Source organism: Fusarium falciforme, chromosome 11, assembly GCF_026873545.1.
Source record: "Fusarium falciforme chromosome 11, complete sequence".
Classification (NCBI taxonomy): domain Eukaryota; kingdom Fungi; phylum Ascomycota; class Sordariomycetes; order Hypocreales; family Nectriaceae; genus Fusarium; species Fusarium falciforme.
In genome coordinates, this window is record NC_070554.1 from 2298481 (window position 1) to 2326229 (window position 27749).

At 35.1% G+C, this 27749-nt stretch overlaps 3 protein-coding genes across 3 annotated transcripts; 2 read left to right on the forward strand and 1 right to left on the reverse strand.

The window, feature by feature from the left end:
* Positions 1-1775: 1775 nt before the first annotated feature.
* On the forward strand, positions 1776-2882 carry NCS54_01367900 (NmrA domain-containing protein; the record flags this gene model as incomplete). Its single annotated transcript, XM_053158858.1, has 1 exon — positions 1776-2882. One exon carries the CDS (start codon positions 1776-1778, stop codon positions 2880-2882), a length of 1107 nt encoding a protein of 368 aa, XP_053014833.1.
* A 1222-nt stretch (positions 2883-4104) lies between these two features.
* On the forward strand, positions 4105-6005 carry NCS54_01368000 (MFS domain-containing protein; the record flags this gene model as incomplete). The annotated part of the gene is made up of 9 exons (XM_053158859.1): positions 4105-4290; positions 4339-4463; positions 4514-4623; positions 4687-4760; positions 4809-4857; positions 4911-5034; positions 5083-5358; positions 5421-5724; positions 5781-6005. The coding sequence occupies 9 exons, from the start codon at positions 4105-4107 to the stop codon at positions 6003-6005; spliced, it is 1473 nt and encodes a 490-aa protein (XP_053014834.1).
* Positions 6006-6403: 398 nt separating this feature from the next.
* Positions 6404-8962, reverse strand: NCS54_01368100 (HET domain-containing protein; the record flags this gene model as incomplete). The annotated part of the gene is made up of 1 exon (XM_053158860.1): positions 6404-8962. The coding sequence occupies one exon, from the start codon at positions 8960-8962 to the stop codon at positions 6404-6406; it is 2559 nt and encodes an 852-aa protein (XP_053014835.1).
* Positions 8963-27749: the final 18787 nt, after the last annotated feature.

A 27749-nucleotide genomic window follows, 5' to 3' on the forward strand; every position in this document is an offset into this window, starting at 1 on the left:
GATGTCGTCGAGGGTGAATGAAGTGATTCCAAGGCAGGGATGTACAGACACCTATGGTCAGACAAGGATCGATGGGATGCAACGCAAACACCAAGGATGCAGACCTCGATTCTCTTATATCTTTGGAGATGCAGCAAAAAAAGAAAGGATCAAGATTTCCCCCAACCCCACACATTTTCTATGAGGACTGACCCCACGGGGAGGGATAGTTCGGGGGATGGCCTGTCAAAGGGTGGAGTTTGACCGTCAAAATCTGGACAAGGATCCGACGCTACCGTTTAAACCTTGGACTCTTCCGAGTTTTCGGACCAGGTTATGATTGGTTCTTGGCTTCTAGTTCCGATAATGACGGCTTGTGATTTGACAGAGTCTGACTCGTGACTCTAACCCCGACGCGTCAAAGGCCAAGGTCTCACGGGAGATGCCCATTTTTAGCGGCCAAACTCCGAGGCTGTTTCCACGTGGGCATCAAGATTCTTTGAGGCTGAATGAATGATCAAGACCGGTTAAATAACGAGTCCATACATAAGCTGGAACTAGTATTGCCACACGGACACATAGCTCGGTTGAACGGGGTCGCGTGTTGAGATCTAGAACTTCAAGGGAGCCGGAGAGGGCCGAGATCGCGAAAACCATCCGGTCTGCCTCCCGTCCCTCCATGGATGTTTTCCATCATGATGAAAAATAAAAATTACGTGCCTTCTAGCAATTCATCTCATAATGTTGGAAGATTCTTGCGTCTGTAATACTTTGTTGTTGGGCAACAAGTTCTTGAGATGCTCTAGTTCTCTAGGGTAGGCTGGCTTTGTGAAGCAATAAGGTGGTATGAATATGGTGATGCGATGCTACCCATGCAACAATACCTCTCATAATGTAGATAGGTGTGAGTTCTATACTGTAGGTAATAGAAAGGACTAAAAGAAATACGGCCACTGTGTTGACATGGATTCGGATATGTTACGATGAAGTGATTATATTGTGTTCTTAATTTTAGTTAAAGCCAGGCCCTCGGTATGATGACTGAGCCAATAATACAACAAGTAGTCAGGCATTTATCGACGCAAGGGGCCCATTGATAGACTCATGTCATATGCAGTGGGAAATCTTGCAAGTTTGCAAGTCATGTGATGCCAGCTCTATGCTCAGATGGGACTGCCAAAGAAGCCACTGCTTGAATAGTAATCATCGGATCGCCGACAAATCCGCCCGTCTCGCTAGACACAAAGAACTCGTACGAATTTCTGCATTTGGATTTGCGACATATAATTCTTCCTTCCGCTTACCAAATTTTTGCTGCCCATCTCTCGCTTGACCACCCGACACTTACCAAAGCACCCCGTGCATTGGTGATGGCAAGCCCTCGATGTAGCCCGCCCGGGCTTGTCTGGCTTATCTACTCGCAGTGTGAAAATGCCGTATAGTTTCCCAATACCTCTGAAACATTGTGATTAGTCACACTGTCCGAACTTGTCGGTGGTGGTGCGCCTTTCGCCGAATGGCTTCGGAGGTTATGACTCTCAACCAGCAGCACCACCACGATTGGATGGTAATCTTGATTATCGTGCACAATTTAGAACCATTTCCTGATTACTCATGATTATAATGATGGAGGTGATGCGATTAAAAGCCACTCATCCACCGTATCCGACCCCTCCGACGCCGGACATGAGAAGCAGAAGCCTTCATAAAAGCCTCTCGGCTGAACCGGCAAAGATCTCTTGCGATTTTGCAGCACACCACACTATCACATTTCTGAAGAAGCGGATCACTGAAACATGTCGTCTCAAAATAACAACACCCCCACAGTCTTTGTCGTTGGTGCAACCGGCGCACAAGGCATTCCTATTGTTCGCCACCTTGTCAAAGATGGCGCTTACAAAGTCCGCTTCCTAACGCGTGATGCCGATTCCCCACGAGCAAAAGCCCTCATCGCCCTCGGAAATGTCGAGCCCCTTGTTGGAACCTTTGCCAGCGAGAAAGACCTCCGAAAGGGCTTCCGTGGTGCGCAGTATGCATTCATCAACATTGATGGGTTCAATTGTGGAGAGAAGACGGAGACATTCTGGGCTATACGAAGCTATGAGCTCGCTCTCGAAGAAGGCATCAGGTTCTTCGTCTATGGAAACCTTGACTTTTCGTACAAGAAGAGCGGATATGATCCAAAGTTCCGGACTGGCCATTACGACGGCAAAGGTCGAATTGCCGAATGGATCTTGCAACAGAACAAGGATCCACAAAATGCGGCACGAATGGGCGCTGCCATTTTCACTACTGGACCATACATGGCAATGTCCATTGCGGCGCATACTCCCATGAGTCCTCGGGTCGAGGATGGAGTCGTCACATGGAGAGTTCCCCTTGGAGATGGTGCTGTGTGTCACGTTGACCTGGATGATTGTGGCCACTATGTCCGCTGGCTATTTGAGCACCAAGAAAGAGCCAATGGAATGGATCTCGAGGTTGCTATTGACCTGATCGGCTACGACGACCTGGCCAAGGCCTTTGAGAAGGTGTCTGGCCACCCAGCCCGATATATCGACACCGACCTCGAAACTTACTGGACTTCGGGTCCTCTTGGAGATGGATCCCCTAGTAGCGCATACAACTCTGACCTCAATGATCCCGCCGCAATGACAATGCGCCAGAACTTTACCGGGTTTTGGAATACTTGGAAGGCGTCTGGAGGAAACAAGGGTTTAGTCCAGCGAGACTTTAAACTTCTGGATGAGATTCACCCTGGAAGAGTCAAGTCGGCCGAGGAATGGTTCAGAAAGGAGGAGAAGAAGGGAATTGAACAAGGCCTGGGAAGTCTCTGGGATAGGGTCAACAATCTCAGGCCCGTGTTGAAGCTTGTGGAGGATCGACGGAAGGGTCGTCTATGACAAAGGTCAACAACACGCTTGATGTGTAAGGGAAGCGAACAAGCCCTTCTTCACTCTTCTAATTGAGACATTTGGTATACTATCCCCCTCTTCGTTGAGATTAATCTCCCGAAATCTCCCTCTCAGCACCCTGACACAACAACTTTCACTATTAAGATAATGGCTTCACAATTGCATCATTTGAATCAAGGTGATGTTATGTTGACCAATTGAACTATCCCATCCTATCAAACCCAAGCAACTGGGCACATGACTCACAGACTCCAGCTGCACTGGGCTAGAACAGTCGGCGCGGCTCCAGGGGATGATTAAGCCACAGCACCCGTTGGTCCAGACTCTGTGGAGCACACGTGGGAATACGCCATTGTTTCGGAGGTTGATTAGCACCCCGAGCAGGGCTGAAGTCAACCTGAGAAGCTCCTCAACGAGGTCACGGAGTGTAAAGTAGACTCCGTTAAAGTCCATCGCCGACAGCTGGCAGCTTCTTCTCCTCACGTCGGACATATTTCAAGTTTGGCTAAGCGTTGAGGGTGTTGGAGAAGGATGGGTAAGGGCTTTGTTGACGCTGGGTAGGCCAACTCTCCGTTTGCCTGTATCCTTACCCCTACGCTTACCTTGGCGCCAGAGGTAAGCACTATGCTACCATAGAGCACATCGTACAATGCTTCCAGAACACCAGTTTAGAAGAGCTATGTGAAATCTCAAAGAAAGAGCCTGGTGATATCGTTCAACAACACATCCGTGGCCTCGGTGCAATGCCGAGAAACATGGTTCGATCCTCGCACGCAAAAACCTGGGGTTACATGAACCATCAATCTCAACCTCACCCACGCCATCTTCCCCATATCCATTCTCATAGCGGGTCTCTCAAGATCTCTACCGTCTCCTACCGGTCAACAGCCATGCATCTCCCCCGCAAATGAGACAATATCGTCGCATCTCGCGCGACAATAAACTCTCGGAGCCAGTTCTGAAGCCGACGTCGCCCATCTTCGCGTTCATTTCCCCAGGTTTTAGTGCCGTTTTCCCCGCTCTCGGCTTTTTCCTTGCTCCCCACAAGGGAGATCTTGCCCTATTTCGGGGTTGAGGTCATCTGGTCAGTCAGTTCGAGGGACATAAATACAAAGCATTGACCTTGTGAAGTTTTAATTTTTTGCAAAGTCAGGGCTCCAGTGAGATCAGCATTGACTTCAGAGACGCACTTCAGTTCCCTTTCTTCAACATGACAGCCGCGCAAGACAATCATCAGCTTGCTGACTCCAAGGAGGCGCCAGACTTTGCGCATGTCAACAGTGTGCTTGAAGATGAGAAGCCCTCGGCGGTGGAAGAGCGGGACTACACCGGCACCGCGAAGAAGACAGATCCTGAGGAGATCCGTCTCGTGAGGAAACTTGATCTCTGGATCATGGTGAGTGGCATTGAGCGTCTACACTTGATCATGGCTAACATTCGACAGCCATGCCTCTGCCTCATGTATTTCCTCAACTACGTCGATCGAAATGCCATCGCCCAAGCCCGACTTAACAATCTCGAGGAAGATCTCAACATGACTGGCACCGAGTTCAACACAACTGTTTCAATGTACGTTGCAACGTAGGAGCTGGGACTTCTTAGACTGACACAGTTCACAGTCTGTTTGTCGGCTACGTCTTGATGCAGGTCCCCAGCAACATGTTGATCACCAAGGTCAGGCCGGGTATCTACATGAGCGCATGGATGTTGGTCTGGGCAGTTGTTTCTGGTAAGTCTATCCCTGCAAGATCGAGCTTGGCTGCTTGGCATCGGATCTCTGACCCCATTCCAGGATGCACAGCACTTGTCAAGAACTATCAGGGTCTCTTGGTTTGCCGATTCTTCCTTGGTATCACCGAAGCACCTGTGAGTGTCCAATTGTTCGATGCCACGGTCTGTTGTTGACTTGAGCAGTTCTACCCAGGAGCTACCTATATCCTGTCCATTTTCTACACTAGAAAAGGTTTGTGGGACGTACTTTCAGGAAACACAAAGACTAACCAACGGCCGAAACAGAGGTCGCCTCTCGGATTGCCCTTCTCTACTGCGCCCAGATCCTTGCTACCGGTTTCTCTGGACTCATTGCCGCTGGTATCTTTGCCGGTATGGATGGTCTCAAGGGAATCGAGGGATGGAGATGGTACGTCCCCAACGCCAAGCGCACAGCCCCAAACTAACCCCATGTCAGGCTCTTCATCATCGAGGGCGCTGCCACCGGTCTCGTCTCTCTCATTGGCTTTGTTCTTCTCCCCAACACTCCCCTCACGACCCACTGGCTCAACGAGCGCGAGAAGCAGCTTGCTCACTCTCGCATGGAGAAGGACAAGCTCTCTGATGCTTCTGATGAGAAGGCTTCTTCTTGGGAGGGTCTCAAGCAGGCTTGCTCTGATAAGAGGACTTGGCTCTTCTGCCTCATGCAGAACTTTCATCTGTCTGCTTGCTCGTTCAACTCTTTCTTCCCTACGTGAGTCCCCACCCTTTTACTGCATATATACGAGATTAATCACTGACTTGTTCGCCCATTAGTGTAGTCAAGACCCTCGGTTTCAACACAACCATCACCCTCGTCATGACCTGCCCTCCTTTCATCTTCGCTGGTGCAGCCGGTATCGGCTTTGGCTGGAGCTCTGGTCGCTTCCACGAGCGGACATGGCACATCACTGCCGGTCTTAGCATTGCCATCGCCGGTTTCGCCCTTGCTGCCGCAACCTTGAACACAGCTGCTCGCTACGTGGCTTGCTTCATCTTCCCCGTGGGTGCTTATGCTGTCAACTCTGTTATCATTGGATGGGCCGCATCTACTCTATCTCAGACGAAGGAGAAGAAGGCTGTAAGTCTGCCATTGACACCTGAATCACGGAAAGTATTGATGCTAACTATCTCAAGGTTGTTCTGGCAATGACCAATGTCGGTGGCCAGATCGGTTACATCTATGGTGCCTATCTCTGGCCCAAGAGCGACGGACCCCGTTATGGCATTGGTTTCGGTGCTTCCGCCGGCTTCGCCTTCTGCTCCATCATCTGCGCCTGGTGCATCAGAATCCTTCTCGTTCGGGAGAACCGAAGAATCCGTGCTTCCACTTCCGAGCATGTCAACCTTTACGGATACTAAAAGGCTGAGAGACATCAAGCCCCTTACGGGCTATGAATACCTGGGACGCGGTGGACTCGGGTATCTTCATCTCTAGTTTATGGTGATTAAAGGCGAATGGTTTACAGCTCTAAGAGTAGGATTTGATGATATTATGAACAGGATCTTCTTCATTTGGGATATGAATAGGCTGGGTAACTGGAGGACATGACACATGATAGGCTTTGCAGTGCCACTCGCATGTGAACTTGTCGCACCTCTTCACATTTTTGCTAGATACACTAACAGGTATACATATGTATTCTCTTGAGAGTTCTCACAGTCAAATGCTAGTGCACAAATCCTGCTCATTGCACACGACTCAAATGCTAAACAAAACGCCTATTGATACATGGACCCAAAGAAGATACCAAACTTTCCTATGCAATGTTAACGCGGACAGTACTTCCGTCAATCTTGAAGTCAGACACAATATCAAGAGGCCACTTGGGCAAGGCGACAAAGTGGTCCTCCCACACCTGCTTATGCGGGCCACGTTTCGCCATCGCCACCTCATCCTGTCGGGTTTTGCGGGCGGCAAGAGTGACCTTGGAAAGACTCTTGAAGATGCTTGAATGACGAGCAGCATCTCGCAAAGCCAAGTGGGAAGCTCTAAGGACGGTGGGTTTGGCATCCTTTGCATCGATCCACTTGCTGCCCTTGGACCAATCCTTTCCATTGTATCCCCATTCCACATACAGCTCCGTGCAGTCCTTGTTGAACAGCTTCCGATCCTTGGGTTGAACTGTGATCTCAACGTAGTCACCCCGGACTCTTGGCGTGAACCGCGGGTCAATGCAGCCAAGATAACAATCCAGAAAGCCTGGCTTAGAGCCCCGAGTGTCATTGAAGACTCCCTGGAATGCTTGCAAGATCTTGGCCTCATTGATAGACCCTGGCTTCCACTCTGCCGGACTTCGGAGGAAGAGCTTGCAGAGAGAAGAAGAATGACGGTAAAGGGATTGAGAGATGTCCATTGTTTGAAGTGTCTCGTAAAGACTTGTCTGGAGATCATTAAGGAACACACTCTTGCCAAGCAGCGCGGAGATCTTTGAATCCGTGTCGTTTTGAGACTCGAGGACGCGTCCTTTCTGGACAAGAGAATTCATCCGGGAAGATATCGGTAGGTAAGACGATGATGACTGGAAGCTGACATGGTAACAGCAAGTCAGGAGCCTGAAATGCCCTGGAGTTCCCAGCTCTCGAAGGACGAGGAACAAACAAGAGGAGTTTCCTTCGTCCAGAACATAGATGTGGTCGATTCCAGGCTTAACGTGCTGGTGGAGCGGGAAGTTGGCCGTGAGGTACATGGACACGGTTGGGCCCTTGACCTTGAAGAGCCACAGCCCACCTAGCTCCTGAACAAACTTGGGGGCAGAAGGGAAAGAGAGAAGGTGAATCAAGTTGATTCCCAGCGTGCCTGTCGCAGAGTCTATCTTGGCGTCGAGGTACCAAGGCCTCTCAACATGTGCCTTGCAACTTTCGCGAATGGTGTTCCAGGTGAACCTTCCTGGCATCAAGTCGGTCTTTGGAAAGTTGTCCTGCTCGCTTTCGATTTCTTCGGCGGTCTTCCACCTGGAGTTGCGAGCACTGACGTTGAGAAAGACTGAGCCCTTCCGGTCCTTGAGCTTAGCCCACCAGGACTCGAATGTAGAGTACTCCCAGTTGTAAAAGTTGACTTCTGGAGCCTTGAAGATCCAATTGGGGGCGGTCGATTTCCAGTTGGGCACCCAGGAAGGAGTTCTATCCCAACCCTCCATGGCAGCCGCATTACGCAAGACGTCAATGTTTCTCAGCTTGAGGAGGATGTGCGCAAAGACACCCAAGAACATGTGCTGACACGAGAGGCTATAGTTGGCTTGGAAGTTGAACCCAGAAGAAGGGCTACTTCCAATCAAAGCCATGATTCCAAAGATTTTGTCGCGGGGGTCGGTGCATTGTGACTTGGAAACTGCTCGCAGAGTCTTGAACAGACTTTGATCCTTGAACGCCTGTTGGCCAAGATACTCAAGCCAAGGTGCCTTAGTCTGTTCCCACTTGATGGAGAAACGAGAGGAAAGCGACTTGATTGTAGAAGAGTTCATCCAGAACTCGATGTCGCCGAGCTGGAAAACGGCTTGACGGGAGAGGATGAGTTCTTGAATCACCCAGATGCGGCTGAAATACCGATATTGAAGAAGGGCCGCCAAGTCGACGACAGGAACCGTCGGCTTCGATTTTCCATCAGACAGCAGCAGTTGTCGCCGCAGAGGATATGGTTGTGTCGTTGGTGTGGCACCGAGATAAAGATACACAGATCGACAAGCCGAATAGATCTGGGCCATCTTGGAGACCTGGGCGTCACGCTCTTTGACATCATTCTGATTGATGCAAATAGCGTCTACCCAAATCATGCGGCATCCTCTCACGGGCCGCATGAGCCGAAGCATTGACCAGCAATTCTTCGTCTGTATTAAGACATCCCACCAAGGCCCGACATAGATTGGCATGGAAAAGGAACCGTCTCCGTTCTCCCCGGCCCATGTGTAAGAAGTGGCTTCGTACTCAGGGCATCGTTCGTTCTTGTAAACTTCAAGATCGAGGTGGATAGGGTCATCGGTACTGATGGGTGCCGTGAGGGAGATCAAACGGAACTGATCCGAGGCCAGCCTGGATGGGTACACTGGTGAGATTGGTACTTTCGCGTTGCCTGCAACGGGAGCGGCCGGCTTTGCAGCTCCGTTGAGGGCTGGCGTGACATAAGGGACTGTGCTGGGCCAGGAAAGGTTCAACTGTCCCAACGGTTCATCGCGTGGTGGTGGGGTAAACGGACCGGTGGACTTTTGTTGCAGGATGAGGCTTTTGAGATCTGGCGCAGCACCGCAAGTCTTGCACCAGGGAGTCCCCTTCTGGACCACAATAAGTGGTGCCTTGCATGTGGGTTTATGCCAACGAGTCATGATGTGAGGAAGATGGAGAAGGGGGATAATTTGCGCAAACTACAACCGCGATTACAAGCGATCTACACCAATTCTTATGTACTCGAAGGAGAAATCTTCAACAGCAGATTGCACGGTCGTATCGGCGCCAAAGAGTGAGACGGCAGTTCTTGGCTCCAGGCATACTGAACGTGTTATTGGTCTCATTGAGAACGGGCAATGCGTGCATAAGCGCCCTGATGGAGATAGCGGGCCGATGCGGGTTTGGCGGGAGCATCCGCAATAATTACGAAACAAACTGCGCCTCACGCGATATTATCCCAGTCCTTGCAGTTAAGAAGTACCTGGATTAGACACTGGACGCCATACCACCGAAAGTAGCTTTTATCGGATCTTTCTTGTTATTCCCACCAAAAGACCCACCCTTTTCTTTAGTCTATCTCACGGCTGAAGGGAAGCGGATTCATCATGCCATCGAGGCGCTTCCTGTGCATCGGGGCGCCTACAAATCCGGCATTAGGCGCGATGTCAAGATAATCATTGGATTGATCGTGTAGGGGTCCCTTGTGTCAGTAAGCAAAAGTCTTTCAGCCCTCCAGGGCTGCAGTAGCTAAAAATGTACTCGACGGCTTGACAGACCTCCAACGCATGACACTACGCATCTGTCGGCATATCATGTGGTGGGCAGCTTCTTGGCAGGATATGACTTGACCAAGATGTTTGCGATCTTCCAAGGCTCTACATATACCTATAGGCAATAAACCCTCATGTTCATGTGAGGCAGCAAGCTTTACGTATTCCTGTACACATGGAGGTTCTCAGGGCCCTGGACGGACGGTGGCAGACCTGGTAAAAAAAGACAAAAGTTGGAAAATAAATTTCCATCAATCCCTTACATCCAGTTCAATTCCTTCCATATAATTATATTCTGCTATCTCTATAATTTTGCAATTTTTTACAGCATCTCATTATGTGCATTGGAGAGCTGTCGCTGACCACAGACCTGCTCCCCAAAACCCACTAAAGGCAGCATCGTACCTGCCTTGGTAACTTGCTTTAAAGAAATAACCAGATGATTGGAAATCGCCTAGATCAAGCCTCAGCACTTTCATCCGCCGCTCAGAGGACCTAAAGAAGAGAATAAGCTGGAAGTCCGATGGTCGGAGGCAGCCAGCACAGTTTACCCTGGGCCGACACCGGACCCTCTTATCTCGGTGCCCTTTTCCCCGATGCCGATTGCCGCGACCAACAGCAGTTGACATGTTGATATTCAACCAACAAGTGTCGACGGGCTTTTGACATGAAAGATTAAGGAACTTTCTCAATTTTGATTATTCTATAGCTAGCAAGTCTTTACATTATGCTAATTGCCGCCATCCTACCTCAGTGAATCTTCAAGACCACGAGGAAAACAGCTCTCTGGCTCGATCACACGGAACGCAGCGCACCATGGTTCACGCAAACCATTACGAATTCTTGGTCACTGAATGAATTGAATATCTGATGCTTTGGCTACTGCGTGTATATTTTGGGGTACGAAAGCCAAGTAGTACCCCAAATCGCCAAGATGTTGGAGTTGGCTGCCAATGTCGCCCAGAGCGCCCACGACGCAGACGCCAAGCTCCTGCGAAAGGTTTGCATGGGTTTGGAGATTAGGCGAAGAATAACTGAGCTTCTGCAGGCAGCTGCGGAGACTATCATTCCCAAATGCCCTCTGTAGTCACAGCTCTGTTAGAATGTTTCCCCATTCTAAGTCAGGCTTGCCAAAACTCCTGCTCTTTGGCTATTTTAACTCTGATAATCTCATAATAGCAGTCATATTCGCGCTTCATGTTCCCGGAACATGTTGTTGTATCATCATTAATACAGCACTTACCAGATCATTAGATTATAGCATGGTGCCATCATCGCTTGAACATCATCTACAGAGTTTATGAGCGGGGCCTGGGAACAACAGAAGGAAGTATATTTGAAAATGGGAAATGTTAACCTTTCTAGGCATCCTTCAGATATACAGGCAAATATTCTCATGATTTCGGAAACATAGCAGATCAAGGTCAAAAATTAAGATCTCAACTTGAGGCGGGGATGCCAACAGCCGAAGTCCTGCGCGAATTAAGAGGTTAAAGTCACGACACCCCATTTCCTGCTGTGCAGTGGACACACCCTAGGCATAATGGGCCCCATTTTGTTGGGATGGGCTGAGGTAAGGCAGGTTTCTGTTGACTGTAGCCCTACCAGCCAAGAGCCCGACGCTTAACCATTGAACAAAACGTCCTGTAGAAGCTACTGTGTAATATGCAAGGTGACTTTGACAGATAAACTCGCCACTTCTTTCATCCATCAGCCGCACTCCGCGGGTTCCGAGGCCAGGGACTTTAGAAGATGCAGGGAGGGCGGCACTCCGCTCTGGATGGTGCGATCTATATGTATAAACGCTGTTCCAGGTTTAAGGCCTAATGATACAATGGACCGCTGCGACAGATAAAACAGTCACAGCTCACCGGAGCCGAAATATCAAGCTTGAAAGGGATTGGACGATGTCATAGCCAAAAGAGGAGTGTTTGTACTGAAGTTGTATTGAAAGTGGCGACAACGGTGCATAATGGCCTTCTGTTACGTAAGCCAACGCCCTCTGATTAGTCGAGCATAGGCTAGCCTATGCTCCGCGCGGTCATATTTATAACTAGCTTTATATTGCTTCCCTTTATAGAAATAAAGGCTCTTTATTATCCTCTTTCATATACTTAGTCGGGATAATAATAGCTATTAATTATAATTATAAGCCTAGGTAGGAGTACTCTTAGTAATTTTTATTACTTAATTTCTTAATAAAAATTATTATTACTCTTAATAAATATTATTATTATTATTCTTAATCTAACTAACCGCCTTAAGTATATAAATTATATATATATATATATATATAACTCTTTTTTTATTACTTAGCCTAGTAACTATAATACTTATAGCTATTTTAAACCTATTAATAGCTATTAGGCTAAATACTTAATAAGATTAGTCCCTATAAATTATATTACTAGAGGTTAAAGCCTAAGTATATTATCCATAGGAGTAGATTAACCCTATAAAGCTAGATGCCACTAGTAATCTTAACCCTATGCTAAAGCTAGAGCCCTATAAGGTTTACTTTAATAAGAGATTAAAAGAATACAATAAGCAAGAACTAATTAATACTTTGCATAGAATAAAAAGAGGGCTTATAGCTACTTAGGTATTAGCTACCTAAGCTATCTTAATATAGGATAAAATCGCTAGGGACTATTAATTAGAAATTATAAGCTACTTAGAGCTCTATAAAAGTTATAAGAAAATTAGCACTAAGTATAATATACTTATATTATTTATTACTAAATTAATAAACCTAGTTATCCTAAGCTTAATAATAAAGGAGCTTATAAACTTAGTCCCTAAGAGCTATTTTATATACTAATTAATTAGAGCCTTATAGGTATAGCTCGCATTAAGTAGCCTAATTACTTATTAAGAAGCTATTAAAAGGTATAAGTAAATCCTAAAGGAGGCTAATAAGGCCTATTAGGACCTATATGCCTAGATTAGGGACTAAAATTAAGCTTATATAATTACCCGCATATATAATATACCTAAGATAATTAGTAGTTTAGGTAAATAATACTTCTTATAGGCTATTAAGGTAAAGCTAGCTCCTAAGTAAATAAGATAGAAATAGTAATAGCTTATTAAGGAGCTAGATAAGAAATAAACTCTCTTTAAGCTAGTTAATATCCTAAGTATAATAATTACCTAAAATAACCCTTTAGTACTTAATAGTATATATACTATATTGCTAATAGCTATAAGATTAATATAATAAGAAAAGAATATTACTAGTAAGAGTATAAATAAGAATTACCCTTATAAGCGCCTAAAGTATCTATAAAAGCCTTAGTAATATACCTATATAAAAAAGGCACTTATTAATTATACCTCTTATATAACTAACCTTATAGAAAATAATATTATTACTATTAAGGCTAAGTTAGATAAGCCTTATTAAGCTTAGCTAAAAAAAAAACTAGCTAAGAAAGGCTAATTTATAATAGCTCTTAGTAAAAAAGGTTTTATTAATTACTTAGATTATTTATATATTTTTATAATTATTATCCCTAAGATCCTTTATAAAGTAAAATACTTAATTATAATATATATAATATATAAAATATCCCTTTATTTACTTACTAAGAATACCCTCTTAGATAACTATAAAGTAATATATCTAGTAAATAGCCTAGACTACCTAGAACTAAGATCTTTTATGCCTTTAGAGAGATATATTAAAGTAAATACCTTAAAGTTTAAGATTATTAAAAAAGGCACTTATATATTATATTAAGTATTAAATAGGCTAATTAGAGAGTAAGACTATTCTTTAATATTAATAAATATTATAGTAATAAAGGGCTTTTATACTAATATTATCTCTAAAGCCTTTCTTTATAAATAAACTAAGATTTAATATTTTAGCTTTAATTACTTATTATAATAAGAATTACCTAAGTAGAATATAATAATAGCTTAGTTATAGCGCTACTATAACCTTACTTTTTTTTAATATAAGCCTTTTTCCTTTGTAAAATACCTTATCTTTAAGAAGGTCTTTTATAAATAAAATTCTAGAAAATTAAGCTTATAGGATATAAGCCTAGGATTCTACTACCCTATACTATAGCTTTTGCGCTTTCCTATAGACTGCTTACCTAAGCAATAACTGCTTAGATAAGTAAGATATAAGGGAGTGTTAATATTGCTCTTTTTAGGCTTATTTCCCTTTTAGGAAGGTCACGTGATCTCGGACTTAGGGCTTTATTATAAGCCCGATAACGCCGTTAAACCCGTCTCCTTCTATAGTGTATTTCCTATTTGGTTTTAAATATCATAGTTTAAAACCCTATAGGCTTTAGTTTCTATTATGCTATAACTCGGCTTCTAGTTACCCAGTGTTAGTAAAACTAATAGGGCTTTAAAGCCCGGAATTAGGGCTATCCGATGGTATAACTTTTGTCCGAATCGGGCCAATAGATTCCGAGCAATTTGATATATAAGCTATAGACCTTCTCTTAGAAATAGCTTATTAGATCTTCAACCAATTCAACCAATAAGACTACCTATAAGAAGCTAGCCTTCTTCTTTATAACCTTATCTATTATTTTCTCTATTTTTATTACTCTATAATACCTTATCTAGCCAATCAGCTTTTTATAAGGACTGATTCCACTGCCTATTCTCCTCCTATCTCTATTACTTACCCTATAGTCTTTAAAGACTATATTTCCTCTATCCTTCGGTCTTTTACAATTATTAAAATTACTAAGATATTAATTATAATACTTTAATCCCTATTTTAGGTAGCATAAAGTCAAATAATAATATATAGCTTATTATCCTAATTTATATAGGAATTAATAAGGAATATATAATTTACTACTATTAAGACTTTTTTACTAGGGCGTTAAGGCGCTAACTATAATATATATAAATACCTTATATATAACTACTGCTAGCTTCTTTAATACTATATATAAGTCTTTAACTTATTTAATATTACTAACATATAGCTATTAAAGGTATTCTAAGCTATAAATAATTAGTCTAAGTATATATAATATATATCTCTCGAGCTATAAACCCTAGGCTTAAATATCGCTATAAATAATAAGTTAGGGGAGAGGTACGCTAGGCTATTTTAAGCTATTAGTTATTTTACTTTTATATAGATAAAAGGTTAAGGGCGGATTTTGCCTTTAATTATTATTATTTTCTTTAGAGGTTATAATAAGAAAGGGGAGCTTTTAGGCTTTCTTTCTTAAGATAATTATAATAATTATATATATTCCTAAGGGATATACCAGTCATATTGGGTTTATATTAGCAGATAAGATTAATCGCGCTATACTTAAATAAGGGGGTATTATATCTAGTAATATACTTAAAGGTATTAAGTATAACTAAGTTATATTAATAGCTAAGGTAATTATTATATAAGAAAATATAATAAGTATATCTTATATACTTATTATAGTTTATTTAGACTAATTATTATAATATTTAGTCTAAAGTAAGACTAATATTTTTATCCTTTAGTCCTAGGACTAATAAGATTAAAGTTTAGTCCCTTTAATCTTATACTTAGTTAAGGTATTTTACTAGGCTTCCCTACTTAGCCTATATTATAACTATAATATAAGGTCTCCCCTTTATTAGTTTTATCCTTAAGATTAATTTGAATAATTAAGTATTATTAATAAGTAACTTTAACTTATAAAAATCTTATCTCTTATTAATATAATATTAGACTAAATTTCTAAATATATTTCTTTTTATATACTTTCTAAAGTATAAGGTCTTTTTTCATATATTAAGGCTTTTAGTTTAGAGATTATACCTTATACTTATTACTTTTATTAAGATCTAGCCTATAAAGTAATCTCTAGCTATTTTAATTATTATTTTAATTATATTAATATAAAGGTTATATATAATAGCGCTAGAGTGGCTTCTTTTTATAGGTATATATTAGCTTCCTTATAGTATTTTTATTAATCCTAATAATAGCTAAAAATATCTAAGAGTATAAGTATTTAAAGGATAAAGAGGCTAAGGTAAAGGCTATTCTTAAGGAGGTAATAGCTAAGCTTACTTATATTTAAAAGTAAAAGAGGCTACTTAAAGCATAGAGTAATAAGGCTTTTAAGTATTTTATTAAAGAAACAAAATATACTAAACTATATAACTAAAGGAAGGAATTTCTTATATATTTTTTTTATGGTTTTTTTAAAAAAGGGATCTTATATATTTCCTTATAAGGTAAATTTAATATAAAATAATAAGAGTAATTAATTAATTTATAGCAATAAAGATATAACCCATAAAGGAGCCTAAAAGTCCTCTTATTAAGGCCTATAAAAGTAATAATAAAGGTAAGGCTCTATAGCCTTTGCCTCCTTTTCTATATATATAGAAATTACCTTATAGCCCGAAATAGCTTAATATGCTTTTCCCTTAACTTATAGCTCCCTATGAGGCTTTAATGCTTATCCTTATAGCTCCTAAGAAGCCTTATTAAAACCCCTATTAAATCTCTTTCTAAAGGTAATTAATTTCTCTTAATATATTAAATTACCTCTTAAGTAAGGCTAGTTATTTAATTAGTTATCTTAGTTCTTTTAGCGCTTTTTTATTTTTTTATTTTTATTTTCTCTTAATATTATAACTAATACCTATAGCTTAGCTACTTTAGCTAAGATCTTATCTTATTAAAATAATCTTATTATTCTAGCAAAGAGGTATATTATATAGTTCTTAGTTAAAAATTATTATATAAATTAATTCTTTACCTCTCTAAGCTAGCCTTTCTCCCTAGGGTTCCCTAATATAGCCTATATGCTAAGTCTTATAAGCTATCTCTTTAAGGCTAAGTCTTTATTGCTTTTATAGTTTAAATAATTAAAGTCCTTAGCACCTTAAATCTATAGACCTTCTTTTATAATATATAAGTACTTATCTTAAGTCTTACCTTAAATACTTATATTTATTATCTAATTAAATAATCTAATTAAAATTACCTTTTTATTTTTATTTTTATTATTTTTTAAAGAGGCTAAAGGCTTAAAGGGTTAGAACTTTAACCCGCTAAGAAATAAAGGCTAGCTATACTTTAAAGTACTTAGCTATAAGTTAGCTATAGGCTTTAATAAGGTCTTAGGCTAATTTTTCTTCTAAGAAGATATTAGGGTTATTAGCTTATTTTTATTATTCTTTAAAGTAAAACTAATTAGCTTTATAATTAATTTTTTTTTTTAAAATTCTTAAAGTCTAATATTACCTCTTTATTTATATAGATTAATATATTATTCTTAACCTTAATCTTATTATTAGTATATTATTTAATTATATCCTAAGAAAGGATTAAGAAGGTAGCCTTAGTCTATAGGGATATAAAAGGCTTAACTCTTAAAGGGACCTTAGCCTCTTTATTATCCTTAATTATAAGGGGTATAATTAAATAATAATTTTATTAATTATTAATATAATTAATATCCTTAATATCTATAATTATATATCTTTTTAAATTAATATAAAGCTATTATACTAAGACCTTTTGAATAAGTTTAAGAAAGATATAATTAATTAATTTAATATAATTAGACTTTTATAATTTAATCTAGAAATAAATAACTTATTTTTTAAAATATTTATTTTTAATCTTAAGCTTATTAATAATAATAATTTAATAAATCCCTATAAGATTATTTAAATTATTATTATAAAAAGTAATTTTAGATATTTTATCTAAGGTCTAAGTATTAAGTAATTAATCTTAGATTAATAGATTAAATAAAACTAAAGGTATTTATATATTTTTATTAATTTTTAGGGCCTTAAGAATATAAATTATTTTAAGCTTAATATATATTAATGTTATTAAACCTTAAAGGGTTTAAAAGAAGTAAAATATATTAATAAGTTTATATTTTTAACCTCCCTTTTATAATATTAAGGAGATTATATAGAAGTTAAAGTTATAGAGTTATTTTATTTTTATAAGGTATTTCTATTAAGCGAGGGCTATATTTTTTACTTTAATTATTTAATTAAATACTATAGAGTTAAAATAAAAGAGATTCTATTTTTATTAGTCTTAGATAAAAGATATAAAATACTTATTATATATAACATACTTGATAAGCGAGCGACGCAGTCAAGCGAGCAACGCACTTTTTTTAACCTCCTCTATAGTAATCGCAATAAAAACACCATAAACCATCTAATCAATTAAAACTACTCACTATACTCTTCCCCAGATGTCTCAATCACTACCTAACAGGTCCTTGCATTATGCCCGGGCTTACCGCAGACACTATAGCGCTGAATACCCGGTCCAACCGACCTTCCTCGACCACCACTCCTCGACGATTTAGCCACTACCTGCGCATCGATATCCATTTAATCAATTACTTGCCTTCCTTCCTCTACTATCATTACCCCTCTTTTCTTCAATCTAGTCCTTTTTGCCCTCCGGCGCCGGCTTAGTATCTCATTTGCCTATCGAAGGTCTTAGACCTCTGCCCTCACGAGAGCCATCTCATACATAACTACCTTTATTCCCTTCGCAAGAGACTTTAATGCTTTAAGAATTAACTCTAGAGAGCTACTTTGGTGCCTTCTAATCCGTCTTTTAAGGTATTTAGACTAAGATTAGGCCTTAAGCATAGTCTTTGGGGTTTTTAAAGCCCAAGGGGTTAATGGTTTAGTTACCTCCTTAACCGGCGTTGGCATCCGCAGCTGAATATTAAGCTTTAAGACCACAGTTTCTGGGTCAAGGGGAACAAGACCAGCTCCTTTAAAAGCCCCCCTGATATTTCTTTCTATCATAGTGGCCTTATATGCGGCGTAGAAGGCCGGAAAGAACTTAGTCTTTAAAACGTGAGTTATAAAGCATCTGATTAGATGCTCTATTTCTCGACTATAAGCCTTCTTTAGCACGCTAAAGCACCTAATGTCAAGGGGCTAAAGAAGGTGAGACGAATAAGGTAGCATATAAAGCCGGATAATCTTCTTTTCCTCACAATATCTCTCAAATTCAATAAAGTGGTGACTTTCGTGGCCATCAAGGATCAAGAGACGATAAGAACTAATTAATTGATTGGTTATGTATCGGTCAAAGTGCTTAAGCCACTCGAGACTAGTCTCATTATCGGTCCAGCCATTTTAGGTCATCGCAATAGCCCAATCGCCCGAGAGGTTACTTTCTCGGTACTAATTAGCGAGGTAATATTGGCCCATACCGATAATAAACGGCTAGATCGCCTAGCCTTCTGCATTGATCGCCTGAATGACTATAATCCATTCCCGGTTTCTAGGCTGCACTAATTTCGGCTTTAAACGCCTTTCTACACCTATGACAACCATTCTGCTTATAATCATACCCATAAGAAAGCCAGTCTCATTAAAGTTATAGATATCATCTAATCAAATGCCATACTTCGCGATTATGTTCGCCATAAGCCGAAACTAATCACAGATAATTATTAGGTCTTCGCATTTAGCTCTATAGTAGTTATATTTACGAAAGAAACACGTCTTAAGGTCAGGGTGCCGCTTAATGAAGTTATAAGCCCAACGCGTGCCAACTAGTGGCGCATCGCGGTCGGCAAGCAATTAATTAGCTATTTCTTTTATACCACGTAGCCATAGGGGAAATCCTCGCGAATCTAGGTCGAGAATAAAGTAAATAAAGATATCTTCCTCTAGATCTAATAATTTGCGTGATTTGGGGATAGTATTAAGTCGAGCTTAAATGTTATTTCGTTGCTGACATAGCCTTAGCTTAGAGACCTAGTAAGTCTTTGCAGCCTTTTAGATGCTTAGATTTAGATTATTTTGAAGAGCTTAAAGGGCAAGAAGGGTTCTAGCCTCAATATTCGACTATGACATATTTTATGATTAGGAATCAATTAATCAAATGAAAAGTTAGATATAAGAGGGAAAAATATATCGCTCGCTTGACTGCGTCGCTCGCTTATTAAGTATGTTATAAAAGATAAAATTAATATAAAATCTTTATTTAAAATAGGCCTTTTATTATTTTTAAAAGCTATTAAATCCCTACTTAGTATTATACTTAATTACCCTTTTATAATTACCTAGAAGGAAAGGTATAAGACTAAGAAGCTTAGAATTTAACTTTAGATATTTTCTATAGATTATAATCTTATAATAAGTAATTATAATAACCTTTTTTAGCTTATTTCTAAGTATTTATAATATAATATAAAAGGACTTATTAAGAAATATTTTTTTATTATTAGCCTCTAAGTCCTAATATAGAATCTAAAGGCTCTTTATATACTTTACCTAAGTTATATTATAGTCTAGATTAAGAAAATAATTCTATTAGAGCTTATCCTTATTAAGCTTTTATTTAATTAAATTATTATTATTATTTTTATTAGGATATTTAAAGGTCTAGGAGTCCTAATAAGCCTATTTATCTTATAATTAAAAGAATAATAGCTACTTAGAGTTATATATATCTTTAATCTTACCTCTCTTTATTTTGATTTTCTTAAGGAAATCCCTAAATCCTCTAATTTTATTAATTCTAATAATATAATAAATTATTTTCCTCTTTTTTATAAACTAAGTATAATTAAGTAAGGCACTAAAAATAATTAATAATATCTTAAAAGGTTTAAGGGTATTCTTATAAGTATTTAGTTATAATATATCTAGTAATATAATATATAAATATAAATACTAATATATATTAATTAATTAAGTAAGTAAGAGCTAATTAATTACTTAGATTTATTAATTTAAAGTAAATAAATGCTAAATCTAGAGTAATCGCGAGGTTTATATAAGTTAGGCTCTCTTATAGATAAAAAGGTATTATTTCTCTTTTTAAAGAGAGGGTTTATATTATATAAATACTTAAGGAGGTATTTTATAATATAATTAAATAGTCTATAAGGTAATTATAAATAAAAATGGAATATTATTGTATATATAAAATATATAAAAAAAATTATTATCTTTTATAGAAAGCTAATTAATTCCTTTTAATATATATAAATAATAATTATAAATTATACTTTATTATAAAGAGGCTACCTAAATACTTTATTTTTCTTTTCTTATATATTTCTACTATATATATATATAACTTTTAAGTATTTTTTTTTTTTTTTTTTTTTTATATCTTTACTTTTTATTTTTTATACCTTTTAATTAATTAATTTATTATATCTATATAGATTCCCCTTAAGATTCTTACTAATAAGTAATAAAATATCCTCCCTAATATCTAGGAAATCTCTTATTCTTAGCTTTCTTATATTAATTTCTAAAGAGGTATTTCCTCTTAGTAAAGCAATTATAATAGCTTTAAGGTAATTCTTATAGATACTAAGGTTATTAATCTTCTAAAGGTAAGTTCTTATATCTTTTTTACTTTTAACTCCTTTTTTAATTAAATAATTAAATAGGTTTATAAGTCCCTTAAGGTCTAGATTTATTTTTACTTTGCCCTAGATTAAAATAGCTTCTTATTATATATAAAGCTTACCTTTAATAATATTAATTAAAAAAACCTAAAGATTATTATTATTATATTACTTTATGCCACCTAAAATAGGGATTAAAATATCTTAATTAATATCTTAGTAGTTTTAATAGTAAAGGCTTTATACCTAAAGCTAGAGGTCTTAATAGGCTTAAATTAATAAGGTTTATCCACGTAATTATCGATAGCTTTAATGACGCGCTGAAGCCAGCTCTGTTTATAATAAACAGCTTGCATCTTGACTAACTGAAGAGGTTAAAATCCCCTTTACGTAGCAGCTCTCCCCTCTAATGTTAACCTTCTAATCGCAATTCTCAACCACTCGAAGAGGTTAAAATCGCTTCCGTTATCCTCGTGAGAGGAGGTTTAACCATAACCAATAATAACCACCATAACCAACTAGTTAATTAATCAATGACTGGTCAACTGGTTAATAATACGTCAAGGAGATCATGATGGCTTTCCGCAGAGACCTTTAACTAAACGATCAAAGCAGCGCGGCTAATACCTATCGGCATGCCTTTTAATATGACTAAGATGACCTTGCCGAGGAGGTCCATAAGCTTCGCAAGGGCGCAAAAAGCATATATAATAAGCTACGAGTAATAATATCAGATAGCGGCCTTAAGAGTATTAAGATAAGCACGCGATATAGCAAACTGATGCTAGTTGAACTCGTGATCTTTAGTTATAATATCTTTCTTCTGCCTAGCCTTTTTCTACCTGGTTATAATACTAATAGAAGGTTTGACTTCGTTAGAAAAGAGCTTTCCTTATTAGGGGCTCTTAAAAAGAAGCTAGAGGAAGGGGAAGATCCTATCGGCGAAGACGCTAAATTCCTCAAGGACTTGCAAGATAATAAGCGGCATGGGGCGTGGGTTATGACGCTCGTAATGACTGTGAAGACCTTCCGCACCGCTAAATGAGAGGATCGAAGAAGTCTTGTGGCCAGCCAGGATCTGGCTACTAAAGAGTATTATAAAGTATTTCTTTAAGTACTATAGCGCCCCTAATATTATTATTAGAGAGCTTATTTTATTAATTCTAAGTTATACCCTTTAACTTATTTATATCCTTATAGACTTTACTTATTTCTATAATTAATTCTTTAAGTAATTAATTAGTTGCCTTAAGTATTAAAAAGCTCTTAGAATTACTTTTTTTTAGCTATTATAACCCTATTTTTTATTATTATTACTATTTATCTTATTTAACTAATATTAGCTAAAATAAAAAGTATATTTTTATTTTTTCTTAATTTATATCTTAATTAAGGGCTTTATAAGTAAGAAATATATTAATTATATATAATATTAAAAGCCCTATAAGTAAGAGTTTTTACCTAGGTATTAGCTAAAGTCTATTAAAGAGGGACCTCTTAATTAGCCCTTATAGAGAAAAGATATACCTAAAGAGAAAGTAAATAAGATTAGAATTAATTAATTAAATCTAATAGCTTATCCTTATATTACTTATATATACCCTTCCCGAGATAGTTTATAAATATAAGATCTTTAATTTCTTAAGGTAATATAAGAGCTTACTCTTACTAAATAAATTAATAAGGCTAAATTCTAAAAGAACTTATTATTTATATAATATCTTTTTTTAAAGGAAAAATAGGTTTTATTAATAATATAATAAGGTATTTTTATTATTATTTTTTAACCCTTAAAGTACCTAGGAATTTACTTATAGTTACTTTTAATTAATTAATTTATTTTTCCCTAATTCTTAATCTTTTTATTACTCCCCTTATCTTACTTTTATACCTTCTTATAAGCTCTATATTACGATTATTTTTTATATTATAATAAATTTAAGTATAATATCTAAAATATTATAAGTATTATTATAGCTATCTTTTACTATATCTTATTTATCTTAAATAATATCTAAGGCGTCTTAGGCTATATCTTAAGTATCTAATTAAATAATCTATATATCTCTTATAAAATAAAAACCTAAATTTATTAAAAATTTTAATAATTATTATATTATATAAAAAACTTCTTTTATTATCTCCTCCTTATATTAAAAACCTAAAGATCTTTATAGGTTTCTAATATTAATTCCATATTTTCTTTCTAATAACTTATATATTAAGCTACTTATTTAATAATTAAGCCTAAGAGTTATATTTTTATATATACTAAAGTTTATTATCTTAGATATAATAACTTACTTTTTTCTCTAAGATTTTCCTTTCTATTATTTTTATTTTTATTTTTTTATTATTTTCTTAATTAATTATTTAATTAAATATTACTCTTATATTTCTTATAATCCTTATATTTTTATATTTCTTTCTTTTTTTATTACTTTTTTTTTTTAAAATTCTTTAAATATTTCTTTTTTATCTTATTTCCCTTCTTATTAGCTATTCTTATCTTTTTTAAATTTCTTTCATTAATCCCTATAGATTAACTTTATAATCTTATAATTACTAAGTATCTTAAGCTTATAATAATTTATATTATTATAATACTTAAAAATATAAAAAAGGCTATATTACTTCCTGGCTATCTTTACTATTATAAATATATTATATAATTATAATATATTAAACTTTAGGACTAAGTCTCCCTTCTTTAGAGAGATCTTTCTTAACCTATAGATATTTTTTTTATTTTAATATTTTATTACTTTTGCCTAAAATATAATAATCTTTTTATATACTTTTGCTATATCTATATTATTTCTTTTAAGGACCTTAACCCTTATAAGGATTAAATCTTTAGCTATTAATACTTTATCCTAATTAATTAATTACTATTTTAAAATCTTAACCTCTAGAGGGTATATTAGCTTTTACCTATAAATTAAATAAAATGGGAAATAATTATATAATACTTTTATAGTAATTCTATCTATAAATAAGGTTCTATTAAGGTTATTATATTAACTAGGTCTTTTATCTTTCTTAATTTTCCTTAGGTCTATTAAGATTAAGTAATATCCTATCTTAATGATATTATTAGTTTTTATATTATATAATATAATAATAATAAGTAAGATACTTAAACCCTTAGTTTATAAGTATATATTAATAGTTAAAATAGACTTTAATTATTAGATTAAATAATTATATATATTAAATATATTCTATTAGCCTCTAAGGGGTATAGGCCTAGTAAGTAGGATAGCAATAAATTACTTTAGCAATCTAATTCTATATACTATTTTAAAAATATTTTCTCTTTATAAGGTTATAAGTAACCTCTCTTTATTTATAGCCGCTATTAAAGTAATAATTTTTAATTAAATACTTTTAAATCTCTAGGTTATTTACTATAAGTAAGAATAAGTTATAATCCTATTTTACTCTCTTTTAAAGGTATTACCCTTAAATAAAAAAGAAAATAACTTTCTTTTAAACTATTATAATTAAGAGTAAATAAGCCCCTTTAGCTTCTTAAATATATATAAATACTTAATAATATCTTTATATTCTTAAGAGTAAATTCTATTAATAATCTTAGGTTTTTTATTAACTTAGATTATATTAAGGTAGAGGTTAATAAACTCCTTAATATTCCCTTTTATTTATATATTTATTTAATTAGATAATCCTATATATTTTTATAATAGGCTATTTATTATATAGTTTTTCTTCCTAGGTATATATCTAATTATAAAGTTAAAGAAAAAAAAGTAACTAATTTATCTTAGGACTAGAGATCTTAGTATATTATTTACCTTTTTATTAATTTAATAAATTAATACTTATAAATTAATCTCTAAGATAAAAGAAATACTATAGATTATACTCCTAAGCCGCTAAAAGGCATATAAGATTACCCTATATTCTCTTTTTATTATATTATATTGAATTTTAGCTATATTTTATAGTTTTAATTTAAACTAGATTAGCTTTTATTTCTTATTAATTAATTATATTAAGATATATCCTTAGCCTAAGAGGCTTATATTAACTATAAGAATTACCTCCCTAGCCTCTTCTAAGTAATTAAGAGTAATTAAGATTAAAGGAGATATAATCTTCCTCTTTAAGGTCTCTATAGCCTCTTTCTAATTAGGTCCCTAGATAAACTTAGTATCTTTCTTTAATAAATCTATTAAAGATTTTATAATCTAAGTAAATTATTTAATTTATTAATAATAATACCTTATAATACTAAGGAAAGATTTTATCTCCCTTATATCTAAATAGACTTTTTACTCTAAGATTTTTATTACCTTTTTCTTTTCTAGACTTCTCTTATATATACTATAGAGGTTTCTAATAATTATTACTATTTTCTTATAAAACTAGGATTTTTACCTAGTAATAATATAATTAAATAGTTTAATATTTATAAGTACCTTATTTAAATTAATTAAATACTCTAGGATAAAATAATATATCCCTAGAGTAATCTTTTCTCTCTTATACTTTATTATAAGACCCCTAATATAGATATTATTAAGGAATAACCTATATATTTCTAAGATTAAGTCTCTTAGGATTTAAAGGATATTCTAAGTAAACTAGGCAATAAAATTAATAGCCCCTTATAATAATATATATATCCTAAGTAGACTAATTAATATTATAAAGCTTATTAAATCTCTACTAATTTTAATAAGCTTTATTTAATTATACCTTAAGAAAAAGTCTAATAATAATAATATCTTACATATAATAAAATCTATTAAGAACTTATTATAGCTAAGAGGAATAAAGCTATCCCTTATAGTATATTTATTTATTAAAATACCTAAATTAATTAATTAAAATTAATTATCTTTCTTTTAAATAAAAAAAAAAATAAGTTCTTATAAGGGCTATAATCTTCTTTAAGGATTCCTCTTTTTAGCTAGGTTCTTAGGAGTTTAATAACATCTTTCTTATATCCTTTAGGAATAAATATACTTCTTATCTATTAGGCCTTATATTTAATAACCTTAATAACCTATAGAGGCGCTATAAATAGGTTAAGCTTCTTGCATTCTAAGAATTCCTATATATGCGCCGCTTTTCTATTATATATAATCTTAAGAAAGATATTTAATTCTTATGCTATAAGGGTATCTTTTATTTAATTAATTAGTCTTTAAAGCTATTTTCTCTTAATCTAGGTCTTTTTCTTAATATTAGAGAATTTTAATATAATCTATTCTTAATATTTTAAGTCCTCTTATAATTTCCTTTTATTTTTTTTTATTTCTCTTTATTTTATTCTAAGTCTCCTTCTAAGATAAATCTATCTAATAAGATATTATTATATAAATAAATCTTTACTTTTTTTTTCTTATAGAGAGTATTAATTAATATCTCTTTCAGTTTTCTTTTTTTTATTAAGCCTTAGTCTTTTTAGACTTTATATTTCTTTTTTAATTATCTTTTAATTATTTAATTTATATCTTATAGGGCTATCTTATATTATTTAACTATTATTATTTAGATAATATTAATTATTTTTTCCCTTAATTCCTAACTTATTTATTATAATAAAGATAAAATATTATCTAGTTTTAAATTACTCTCTTAATTAACCTTAGGTTTAAAGAAAAGGTTAATATTTATTTTAATAGTATACTATTATCTATTTAATAAATAAGGGCTTCTTACTAAATAAATCTTATTACTAGAGTAATAATTCTAGTATTACCTAGCTAATATTATAAAAATATAATATTATCCTTAGTTAAATAATTAAATAATACCCTTATAGAGTAAATAAAGGGTATCCTAATAATAAAAGAAATTAAGATTTTAATAAAAGGCATTATATATATCTTTTATTATATCTATATATTGCCTAGGTATAACTAAATAATTATTTATCTAAGTATTATAATATAATCTTAAGAAAAAGATATAATTAAGGTATACGCTAGGGCAATTTAGAGGCTATAGGCTTTTATAAGCTCCTAGGAAATAATATTTCTTTTAGACCTTATATCTATTATTACTTTTATTACCTTGCCTTTTAGGTTATTAAGTCTTATGAGGATATATAATAGCTCTTATAATTAGGCTATTACCTTACTATAGTGCCTAGCTATGAGTTTAATAGTATTAACCTTTTAATTATATAGTTTTTTACCCTTTATATTAGGGGTAATAGCCTCTTTATAGCTAGGCTTATCTTAATAGACTTTTATTATTTCTTTTATAGTAATTCTTATATTTATTATAATAATATAATTACTAAGTTAAAGTTTACTTATATAATTATTAGATTATTTAATTTAGGTTTCTTTATTAATAAGGATTATATTTATTCTTACCCTCTTATAAACTACTAACTAGTAAAATTCCCCTTAGTCTTACTTATTAACTTGGACTATATTTATATTATTAGCCTTTTAATTAGATAATCTATACTCCCTGTTAACTATATAAGGCGCTAATTTAATATAGGTAATTTACTTAATGCTACTAGTAATATCTTAATAATCTTTACTTACCTCTCTACTTAGCTAAGGTAATAATATAAATAGCTTATTAGCTAGAATTAAGATCTTCTTAGTCTTATAATATACTTAATAAGCGAGTTAATTAGATAAGCGAGTTAATTACAAATCCCTTAACTTATATCCTCTCTATTTAATTAATTAATTCTTAATTACCTAATATATTATAATCTAATAAAAAGGCTAGAATTCTTCTTATACTTTAGGCCTATTAAAATAACCTAAAACTAAGTCTCTAATACGCTGCAAAGGTCTATTAAGTTAACTATAGTACTCTTT